Genomic DNA, 12,022 nt, shown 5'->3' with positions numbered 1-12,022 from the left:
CCGGTGCTCCATTCCGGCTCATATGATTAATTGGGTCCTAAAAAGAAGCTTAGATTGCTGATATTACTGTTTACAGCGATAAAGCTTATTTTTCTGAGTACAATGACCCTTATACGACCACAAAGAGTTTAAAATGGATTTTTAAATCAATTTGAAAAAATTAACCTCGCGGTTCTTCTTGACAGAAAAGTTCCTACTTGACAGCTCGTTCCAAGGGGACCATAGTTGATCCATCAAAAAAAAATTTGTCTTGTCAATTTTTTTTTTTGCATTAAAATGAAAAAAAGTGATCAGAAATTGTTTTTAATCTTGTTTTTTACCGTTGTACATAAAAATTGACATAGGGCTTTAGTACCCAATTGGAGCCTAACATTTCAAAAGGGCACGAAACTTTTGTAAACAATAGTGTATCCCTTTCACTCAAATGACAGTTTGCATAAGGTGTCAGGGATGGAATAATCGAAAAAAATCAATTTCGCTAGCGAACTTTCTTCACCCGCGAAAGAGAGAGGAGGCAAATCACGCAAAAGAAAATCGCTCCCGAAATTCTTCAAGAAAATCAATCTGCTGATGATTTTTTGTGAATTTCCCTATCAGCACCACTTAAAAGTATTTATTTCACTTTGTTTACACACATTGCCCATCTACAAAATGTGACAGGTCGTTTTTTGACGTGTGACGTTCCACTTGCAAGTTTAGTAGTGAAAAAGATGTTCTGCCGAATAATCAAGATGATTATTTTTTAGATTTCTTTTACCGATCTTTCGTACGCGAGAGAAGAGAGCCATGTTCCCTTTTGATTTTTTTCTCTTGATGAACGTCCAATGATTTTCTTTTGATGATGATTATTCCATTGCTGTGTGAGAGGGATACACCATTGTTTACAAAAGTTGTGTGCACTTCCATTCGAGCAGTTTTTGCTTTTTTCTAGTATGTATTTCTTATGGGAGAACTGTCTTTTCTAATGCTCGAATCCGGTGCTCCATTGTTTTATATCTTGGGCATAACTTGATCAAAGTTTGAAAATCTGCCACGCGAATGCCGACTGTCAAAATGGCAACACTTTTTTTCGGAAAACACTACTTAAAGGTGCCCCGATATCACGAGACTAGACCAGACGAGACCAAATCTAGACCAAATCGGCAGAAATTTTTGGTAAAGACTTCTAATTTAAAAATTTATTGTTTTGTTTTGCGTGAGTAAGTGAAAAACGCAAGAAAAATAAGAAGCTCACTCAAAATAAATATGGCTCAAAATAATTCAGTAATTCGAGTGTGCTTGAAAATCGTTACAAGGAAATATGGCAGTGCAACAATTGTTTGGAGACGGAATCGCAAATTTTAAAGATTTACAATTTTTAATGGAGCATTTCCATTCGAGCAGTTTTTGCTTTTTTCTACAATGTATTCCTTATGGGAGAACTGTCATTTCTACCACTCGAATCCGGTGCTCCATTCAGAGTTACACAGATTTTTTTTTTTTAATAAAATTATTTTTATTAGGTCCTTTTCGGTACTGGGACCTGGTTAGGACCGAGTCGGCTTTTGTAATTACAAAAAACTTAATAATTACAGAGGATCTTGTGTGTAAATGTTAGTGGGAGGGGAGCCGATTACCCGCGGCCTACTCGGGGTTAGTAGGGAAGGGATTGATGTTAAAGACAAGGCGTGGGAAGGGAAGGGGGATTGTGTAGGGGTCTTGGTTGGCTCTTCTGGCCTTTGCGTTTTGTCCTCAGCCGCAACTCGGTAGAGTTACACAGATGTAGTAACCAATTTCAATCGAAGATGTTATTGAGGATTACGTAATCCTAAATTACAGTAAATTACAAATCCTTGTAATACAGCGATTCCACGTTAAACCAGCATGATCCAAAACAAAAGTGCTCCGATTCGGCTCAAATTTGGCATGGAAGTTGCTTGGCTAAAATAATATGATTCGTATTGTTTTGTTTGGCGATTTGGGTGGTCTTAGCCGAGCTACTTACTTTACATTTACTGCTCGACAACCCTCAGGTCATGAGCTGTCAACGAACCTGGTCCTGGGCTGCTGCTATCCAACTCTACTGAGGCTCTCAAACACTTTCCAGATCTTCCTCCACATGGTTTTCTGAAAATAAACACCAAACCAAAACATTTAGTGAAAAAAAAAATCATAAAAAATATAACATGGGACAACTATGCGTAGAACGGCAGAAACAAAGCTGGACTCTGTAATCAAAATAAAAGACATCTTTAATTGAATTTCGATTATTTTATTTACCGAACTGTAATCATTACTTACACTAGTCTTAACCTAACGAGATCCAACCTAAATTGGGGCGAAAATAGAATGAGCTTCAAAAATATATACATATAAACTACTAGCATCAGTATCTACTATTTTTTCTTGAAACTGTTCAAAATAAAACTTTTGACGTTTTCCAACTTTGGAAGACTAAAAAAAGTCAATCAACCATAATCACAAACGCTTTTTGAACTTTCGTAACTCATGTAACAGAAGTTTTGGTGTCTTTCTTTGGTTTTTGTTTGGTATATAATTTTTCCGTGTTTGTTTTTTCATAAAAATCTTCATAATCTCATAACAGTGTTTACACAAAATAATTAAAAAGAAACGCTTTGGTATACATTGATATCCTTTCTAGAAAGTAAACTTTACACGCTAAAACACTGGCAATGTCCTTTGGATTGGCACTGGTTGCAGAGAGAGTGAGAAAAATATTTGGTATTTTTCGTTTAACTTACGCACTAAATAAAGCAAAATTTGTAAACTTTCAGTTTGTTTGGAAGATTCGATACGACAATTAATTTTAAAGCTACCTTAAGTACGGGGTTTGTCTCGCACGTGGCTCTCTCTATATCTTACAATCGACTAACATTTAGCTAAGATAAAAGTGGTTGAAAATGATGGATTTTAACTAAACTACTCCGTTGAAGAAATCGTACTCGAACGGGGGAATCTCCTTCGGAGTGTGATCCGTTGCGGAAGACTGTTCCATTGCGTACTCCCCCAGGTAGCCGGTCTCCTCGGCGGACAAAAAGTTCTTCACACACTCGTACGAAATGTACTCGTCCTGGCAGGTCTTTCCCTCGGCTGTCGCCATCGAACTGTCCTCCGGCTGCATCATCCGTCCAAAGCAGGAGTTCACTTCGTTCAAGCTTGATCCGTTGTAATCCACGACGGTTACGACTCCGTTGGTCGCCTGTGGAACATCCTCAAACACCTCGTCAAACTCAAACTCGACACTGTCCCCATCCCCGGTGCCACCAACCGGAATCGCAGAATCCTGCTGCGTCAACACGACCTCCTGTTGGCTCAGAACAGACGATTCCGAGTGCCGTCGAATGGACGCCAGTGGATTCGCGAGGATGTTGGTCGCCGCTTCCTTGTGCGACTTGCGACGACCACTTCCTTGGCCTCCCTCCGTCCTACAGGCGTGGTTCTTTACGTGCTTCCGCAAGCTGGACGGATCCGTGTAGCGCTTGTTGCATCCCGGCAGTTGACAGGCGTACGGTTTCTGGAAAGAAATTAAAGACTAATTTAAAAAACTCAAAATTGAAAGGCGATTAACAACTTACCGTATCGTAATGGGTTCGCTGATGCTTGGCCCGGTCCGAGCTGTTGCTGAAGGCCTTCGTGCAGCCGAGGTACGTGCAATTGTAGGGCCGCTCGCCCGTGTGGGAACGCTGGTGAATCTTGAGGTTTTCCAGTCGGGAGAATGCTTTCTCGCAGCCGGAGAACTAGAATGAGGAAGAAAACATGAGCGCGGGTCATTAGCATTTGGTGGGGACATTGGTCGTAAATTGAGCGCAAAGTTATCGTGAACACATGTTGGCTTGATTGGCTTTTAAGTTTGAGCTCCAGACTCTGAAGCCCTTTTGAAATACGAAATGTTTTAAACATATTCAAGGTTCAACTTCCGGCTTGATTTCAAATCCTGGAAATAAGCAAAAAGTGTATAAAAAATATGATAAATTTGCTTCTTCGAAGCATTATGATGAATTTGCCGATTCGATTTGATTATTTTTTTGCTAGAGTGTTAAATTTTTCAAATAACAAAAAATCATTAATAATTTATTACTCTTGTTAAATTTTGTTTCTAATTTATGTTGCCTCAAACCTTTTAAGCTTTTATCAATTCTTTGATAAGATTTGTAATTTGTAATTTGTAATTTGTTGTTTTATTGGATACGGCAACTTGTCAGTGTGAACTATATATCAAGTCAAGGAAGCAACTATCCGGAAATTTACAAATGTTGCGGAAATCTGAAAACATGATTTGAGACATGTTTTAAACCACTTCAAACTAGATTTCAAAACAATCCGGTATCAGATGTTTTTAAGTTCAAAATTTTGATTGATTTTTTTCCTTTTTTACTTTTCCCAAATGTCAATGCTATCCTGAATTTAATTTTCAAAAAAAAATCACATATCAAAATCCACAATTTGTAAAATTTAAAAATTTCCCGAAAAATCAGAGATCAACAAAAAATTGCTAAATATTTAAATTTTAAATTTTGAAACAGCTCATCAAAATAGACGTATCACTTTAGGCAAACAATATCTTGATTAATTTATTGTTATTTTGAAAGATTCGAACGGTAACCTGACTGATACAATGTATAAAACAATTTTGCTCAAAAAATAAAAATTGGGTTTGACATTTGACATTTTTAGTTTGTTTTGCCTATCACTCTCTCCTACATATTTTCAGTTAACTGAAAACATTTGAAAAAGGTATTTCGCTGCATTATAAAATAGAATGCTTTAGCATATTATATACCATTATCATCAGAAGTTTTTCAAAAAAAAAAAATAGAAACTTGACGTATGGTTTGGAAAATTTCAGTAATTAAATTAGAAATTTGACGTATGGTTTGGAAAATTTCAAAATCTATGTTAAGTTGATGTTTCCATATCAAAGGTAAACAAACAACCATATAGCAATGTATATCGGCCCAGCAAGCCAGTTTTCTAAGTTGATTGTAGATGACGGTCGTGAGTTGTGTACTTTTTCTAAATAACTTTTTTTTTATTTTACTTAGCTATTCTAAGCTAAGTGACTGTAGATAAGCCATGAGTCTTTGATAAAAAAATAAATATGCATTCAGAGAAATATACATTTTAAGCTTATTTTCCAGAATCCCGAAATAATCAAAAGTCACAAATTGTGTTTGAAACCCTTTAGAGGTGAGCAAAAAAAGAGCGAGCTGCTCAAAGAGCCGGTTCACTGAAAAGAGCGAACGAACCGTGGCTCACAAAAAAAGAACCGTGGTTCTTTTTTAAACTCTGGTTTTTTGAAAGAACCGTTTCAAGATGGCATGATTTTTGTTATAAATATAATTTATCGAACTTCAAAAAAATTGTAGTCTTGAATTTGGTTTTGAGAATTGAAAATGCAGTTTGAAATATTTCAATCCTTATAAAAAATAATCCCAAATAATTCCTGGTGTATACCCGGAACACAAATTTCAGCATTTCAAATTGCATAATTTAAAAAAAAAACTACCAAAAATCTACTGAACAGTTTAGAGATTTTGGAAAAAAAATCCATTTGTCCGATTAAACTTAAGCGTTTATAGACTTTATCGATTAAATCAGAATTTAGAAAAGAGTTCACATCATACTTTCTCCAAATAAATATTAGCATTAGTTCAATTCTTGCAGAAATAAACGCATTTTTAAAATTAATATCAATTTGTCCAGCATCCTAGATGATGTTTAGGATGTTTAGATGTTTAGGTTCGAGTAGAAATCTTGACATAGAGCCACCAAGACCTATGGTTTTCAAGGGCATCTTCTCGTTTTCAGTTTTATTTTTTTTATCAAATAATTTATAAAAGTCCAGTGTAAAATAAATTATAAAATCACACGATTCTTAAAAAAAGCTTTTCATCCAAATTTTGAAAAAGAGCGAAAGAGCCGTTCATAAGAGCGGCTCTTTCTAATGACCGAACGAAAATGAGTGGCTCCTGATAAAGAGCGGCTTTGCCCACCTCTAAACCCTATATTTTAGACAGATTTCTTGGAATTGAAGATGTGTATTTTTTCTAGTTATGAACATAATGTATAAACTAAGAATTAAATATTTCAAGACTTTTTTAAAGTTTGATCCAGAAAACTGTAACAAAATTTTATCAAACAGTTTTAATATTTCTCCAACTCTGCAAAGTATTACTCAAATATAACATTTTATGAAATAAAACATTAATTTTTGGAACAGAGTTACAAAATTACTGCATTGAATTGATTTTGAGTAATAAAGAATCTTTGAGCTGTATCGAAAAGTCAGATTGTTGTTTCTGATGCCAAATCATAAAAGTTATTTTTTCTATATTTAAACAAAGTGTCTCAATTTTTCAAATCATTAAAAGCAGAAAATGGCCATATTGAAACTACCAAATTTACGTTTTAATGGTGACTTCATGAGCCTTCGTCATATGTTTGATTACGAATATATAGTATGAGATTTTTACTGGTATGTTTTGAATAATTATCTGTTGTGTTCAACTTTACAAATAAATGAATTTGCAGAGACATCTTTAATTTGATTTAAAAAATAAGATCAAGCGACCTAAATTTATTTTTTGGTTATAAAATTATTAATTTGATATTCAAACCTGCAAAAAGCAGCTCTATGATGATAAGAATCCAATTTATCAACCCTTTAGAAGGGCAAAATTAAAAATAGTTAGATAACATCCCAACCCATCTACTCACCGGACACTTATTCGGCTTCTCGCCCGAGTGCACCCTCATATGAATCAACAGCTTGTACCGCGCATTGAACGGCCGGTACCGCCGCGGACACTCCAACCAGTGGCACGCAAACTCCTCGCCCTTCTTCACCTCGACGTGATACTTTTCAATGTGCGCCACCAGCGTGCCCTGGCTCGGAAACCGCAGATTACAATCCGTCCACAGACATTCGAGCATCTCTTCGTCCGGATCTTCATCACCCGACACTTCCTCGTTTTCATCCTCGATCGATTCTTGCTTGATGATGGGCATGGGGGTGGTTTCTGGGTTCTGCTGCCAGATGTCCTTGAACTCGCGGTTGGGCTTTTCTACCGCGGCTTCGGCGGTGTTGTAGTTGACCTCGGGATGTTGGTAGGCGTCGGCGTTGCTGGTGTTTGAGTTGGAACCGATGTCGACGTTCTGGTTGAACTGGTCCAGAAAGCTCGTGTCGAAGTAGTCGATCAGATAGTTGCTGGTCTGGGAGTAGCAGCCAGTTTTGGTGCCGTCGTCGAATTGGATCGAGTTGCCGAACGCGGACTTGATCGAGGGCAGCGGTTGGACGACCTGCTGCTGATCGACGTTGTCGTGTTTTGGGGAGTCGGATGGGGGTGCGACGACCGTCGTTGGTGGCATGTTTGGGAAGTTCATCGCGAGGGATGAGGTGATCCACGGGTCGAGTGGTGGTGACGAGCAGGGACTTTGGTTCTTGGACTGGCAGTTGACCTCGTTGAAGTTGAAGTAGTCGGACTGACAGGTCACCACGCTGTTGCACGTCAACGGAGTCGCGATCGTGGTGGCTGGCGAAAGACACACCGATGACTGCATCCTTTCGATGTACTCCGGATCGAACTTGAAGTAAAGATCTTCCGACTTTTGCTGCATCATCATGCAAGACGGTGGATGCTGTTGCTGCTGTTGGTATCCAGCACCGCCGGAGTATATTTCACAAGACGGCGCGACTCCCGTCACCATCGCGTTGTTATCTTCGTACGACGACTGACTCGAGGTCGAACCCGGCGAAAAGGCGCACTCAATCTTCGGAGCTTCCCCGTAGAACATCTTTGCACTGGGACAACTCTCCCCGTAATACACCGGATCCTTCACCATGCCCGGCGTCGTCGGGGTCAGCAAGGACATGTTGCTAAAGTTCACGATCGGCACACCCAAATCAAACTGTTCGACACCTTGGCTACCGTTAACCACTTGACCAACGAACATCTTCAAAAACCGCACACACTAGAACATCACCCACGTGAAACACTTGAAACGAAACTGATCGCGCGCGCTCGAGAAAATCTAGCTAAGCACCTCTGCTGCTCCCAAGACTTCTTCGCAGAGATTCGGATGACTAAGCGGGAAGCACGTCCTGTCGGGCCGGGCGTCGCGTAACGAGTGACACCAAATAAAACCAACAAGATCGCTTGTGCCGGCGGGAAGGATCGTGTCGTGTGACGGGGTTTGAAGATCTTTTTGCTTTATTAGAACGCACATGTGCGGCATCTTGCTTAGTTTGAATCTCGACGGTCGCGGTTGACACTCTCTCTCACTCACTCCTCTCTGTGTAGTGAGCATGGAGTTGCTACTGTTGATTTTCCCTGCTCCATGCTTTGGACGTGGAAAAGCCGAGAGGAAAATTGCCGATATGAAAGAATTGTTTGCTAGAGTGAAATATGTTATGCTTAGAGAAGGAGAGTGAGAGAGAAAGAGTGAGATGTCCTGAATGTAGCACAAGTATCAAAACAGCATTTTCTTGAAATAGCTGGTTACTGAAAAAATCTAAATTTGAAACATTGATAATCAAAATTCTTATTTTATTCTTTTGCCTGAATCTAAAACAATACTCTTGACTAAGTTAAATTCGAATGAAATGTAATATAAATCATTATAGAAAAGTATCAAAAACAAGTGCGATTTATGTATTTATTTTGCTGTAAGAATTCATCTTCCTCATGAAATAAAATTTCAAACCTAAATAAAAATTGTTTAAAAAGTATGCAACATTTAATCATATTAAAACTCTTACAATGTTTTGGAAATCAATTTGGAAATTCCATACATTCTACTTATAATAAAACGGTGGCTGAAATTTCAGCAAAATTAATGCAGGCATCAGATTAGGTTTTAATGGAAAATTAGTGCGATTGTATGCGTCTTAGTTCTCCATACAACTAGCTTACTATTTATTACTAGTAGTTAAGGCTACACAACTGTACGGATTTTTTCCTTACCGTACGGATTTTCGACCCTCTCCCCGGTTTTTACACAGGCCGGAATTTTCGTACGGAATTTTTCGCATAATACGGATTTGCACGGAATTTTAAATTCTTTAAAAAAAATTAATTCCTTTTTTGATTGGGCCAAAGGTTTTGCTCATTAGACATTTTTATTTAACTGTCAGTTTGATTATAGAGGGATAACTTGCACAATTTTCCGGGTTTTCCTTACAAAACATATTTATCAAATAAAAGATCCAAAAGCTTTCTAAATCTTGTGAAAACCTTATGTTGTGCTTTTATTTATAGGACCTTTTCAATAAAAACTGTAGAAATATTTTCGTGAAAACACTGACAACGATGTTATTCGTAAAAGCAAACTTGACATTTCGTAAACTTTTAAACGCTTTTCAAAAATATTCTTAATTACCAAATTCCAAATTTATCTAAATAATTCCTTGACATTTTTTGTTATACAACGGTGTCGTATTGGTCAAGTATACGGATTTTTGCTCAGCAAGAGTTGATAGCCTTACTAGTAGTTATGCTCATATCTAAGGTGAAGATTAAGGATATCTAGCTTCACATATTTTTCGAATGCTTTTGACAGAAAATTTCTTTCATCTAAGTTATTGCTGTTTTCAGTTTAGAGGATGTAATTGAACATCAACGTGCTGATGGGTCAACAAATGATTACAGATGGAAAAACATGATTTTCCCCATATGATTTTTATCCTTTAATTTTTAAATATTTTCCTGTTCTTAAATGTGTAATGATACGAGCCAGATCTCACTCCATGCTCATGATTGCAAGGATCGCCATCTGTGCAGTATTTTCTGCATGTGATTGACTTAAATTAACAGAAAAAACGCATTTTTTGCTTATGAACTTAAAAAAACAACCAGCAAAAAAAGCACACTGAAACCATATTTACTGTAAACAGACATTTACGCACATGTCACAAGAGTGCATCTTTGCGCAAACATTCCAAAACCGCGAAGAAGAAGACAAAAAGAAAAGTGAAAGGCACTAGCAAAAAGTGCATCTCACAAGTGCAGGGGCACTTGGATGCGACTTTCTTGTTGTTATTGTTCAATTCTTTTTCCCCCTTCCCGTCGCCGCCTACTGTGGTGCAGTTGTTGTTTATGGCTCAATATGCCAAAACAGCCTAAAAGTGTGTGGCGTGTGTGTGTGTCACAACAGAAGCGTGTTCGAAAATGCGATGATTTAGATGTTTTTTGTGTTGTTTAAAATCATGACAGATTTTTGGCAGCCAGTCGTATCACGCGAGCCGGCCGTCGTGTGCCAACACCAGCGAACTTCCGGCTTTGTTTGGGCTGCACTTTTTGAGGGAGGTTTCTTTTGAAGTTTGAATATTTGGGATTGTGGATGATCAATAATTTTGTATCAATATTCTTGAATTGACTTCGGCATTTTTGAATAAATTTGACCAGTAAAACTTTTTTTTTTTGGTTGGTATTTGAGTTTATTGAAAAATCGTTTTCAAAAGTGGTATTGAGCAAAATGTTACATTTCAATCAGGTGTTTGAATATTTGAGAAAATTTAAATTTTTGGCTGTAAAATGAGTGCAATGGATACAAACATAAATTTCCCAAAATAAATTTCCAGGAGGCACAACCCAAACTGGTTTGCTGTCAGGCTAATAACTCTTTGTTTGAACCTTCGATAAACCAAAACAAAAAAAACCTGTCCGTGGGTCTCAAACCTGTAACTTACTCGCCCATTAGTTCAAACCTCATAAAGTTAGTGAAGAATGACAAAACATCACAAGTATACATAAAAAAATATCCCCACTCGCGTAGAACACACATAACAACACAACAGGCACATTGGAACAAGTGAAGGATCTCTGCGCGAGAAACTCATTTTCCTCGATTTATAATTACCACCAGTGAAGAAAAAAAGAAAACTCGCGTGACAAAGAAAAAAACGCAGAAGTAGAAGAAGCCTCCACCGCAGGCCTGTCAACAGACGGAGAGGAAAAATGACAGACTAGTTGTGAGAGGCGATCACGCGATGTATGAAAAAAAAATGTTAACGGTTTAGAAATGGGATAAAAAAAATGAGAAGAAAATATATTGATGCCTCTAAAAATACACCTCCTCGTCGACGAGTGACAAACGACCATGCAGCTCCACACTTGCTGGAGAAAACGTCTCCCTCTGATTGGAGTCTCCTTTCGCTCTCTCCCCTTTGCTGAAAAAGTGCATTATTATCACGCGTCTAATTGTCTCCATATGGTGTGCAGTATAGTGGGATGTCCTTTCCCCGCAAACGCAAAGAAGAACGAAAGTTCAAACCTCTCGACTTGACCCCGGAGCCAGATATCGTGCCGAGATCGTGCCATTATCCCGACCGACCTCTCCTCTTCTGTGTGGCAGTTTGATGCTACCGATATATCGACCCGCGTGCTGATGATGGGCAGATCAGTGCATCTCCGTCCTGGGAAGAAGACATATCCAGCCTGTGTAGAATGAGGAAGGATTGGCTGATGCACTTATTCGTATAGGCCCAGGCTAAGCGGGAAACCCTGTCAGTCTCGCCAAATATTAAAAAAATACTTCAAATAACCGTAATTTTCATTTAAATCCGGAGTAATCTTACCTTTTTTCCTAAGGTTACTCCACATTGAAATGTTTTCAGAGTCTCCTTCCCTATCTAAACTGTCAAATTATCCAGGTTTTTAAGCGAAGATGGCGTTACAAATGGTGCACGCCCGAAATGTCAAAATCGCGCAGTTGTACCAACATTAGAAAAACAAGTGGCTGTCATGTCATGGCACACTTTTTTGTAATGTTGGTATCACTGTGTGATTTTGACATTTCGGGCGTGCACCATTTGTAACGCCATCTTCGCTTAAAAAGCTGGATATGAACAAAATATTTAAAAAAAACTAAATTTCAACCAAACTTTTCACAAAGAAGACAAAAGTAAAAAAAATGCTTTTGACGGAGTACATCAACCAGAGTTTTTGCACTGAGATTTCTGTATGTAACAGATATTTTAGTATCTTTATTGCACACTTTGCATCAAATTCTCCCCCTGTGCACT

General features: G+C 38.0%; 1 protein-coding gene across 1 annotated transcript; it reads right to left on the bottom strand.

Annotated features, from left to right (window-relative positions):
• Nucleotides 1-2,550: 2,550 nt before the first annotated feature.
• LOC6035212 lies at nucleotides 2,551-8,232 on the bottom strand. The gene is made up of 3 exons (XM_001845389.2): nucleotides 6,718-8,232; nucleotides 3,576-3,737; nucleotides 2,551-3,514 (listed from the first exon to the last, which is right to left on the bottom strand). The coding sequence occupies exons 1-3, from the start codon at nucleotides 7,951-7,953 to the stop codon at nucleotides 2,915-2,917; spliced, it is 1,998 nt and encodes a 665-aa protein (XP_001845441.2). The 5' UTR covers nucleotides 7,954-8,232; the 3' UTR covers nucleotides 2,551-2,914.
• Between the last annotated feature and the right edge of the window lie 3,790 nt (nucleotides 8,233-12,022).

This window comes from Culex quinquefasciatus, chromosome 1, assembly GCF_015732765.1.
Source record: "Culex quinquefasciatus strain JHB chromosome 1, VPISU_Cqui_1.0_pri_paternal, whole genome shotgun sequence".
Classification (NCBI taxonomy): Eukaryota; Metazoa; Arthropoda; class Insecta; order Diptera; family Culicidae; genus Culex; species Culex quinquefasciatus.
The sequence above is the reverse complement of the archived record's forward strand: the minus strand, read 5'-3'. Positions and strand labels throughout refer to the sequence as shown.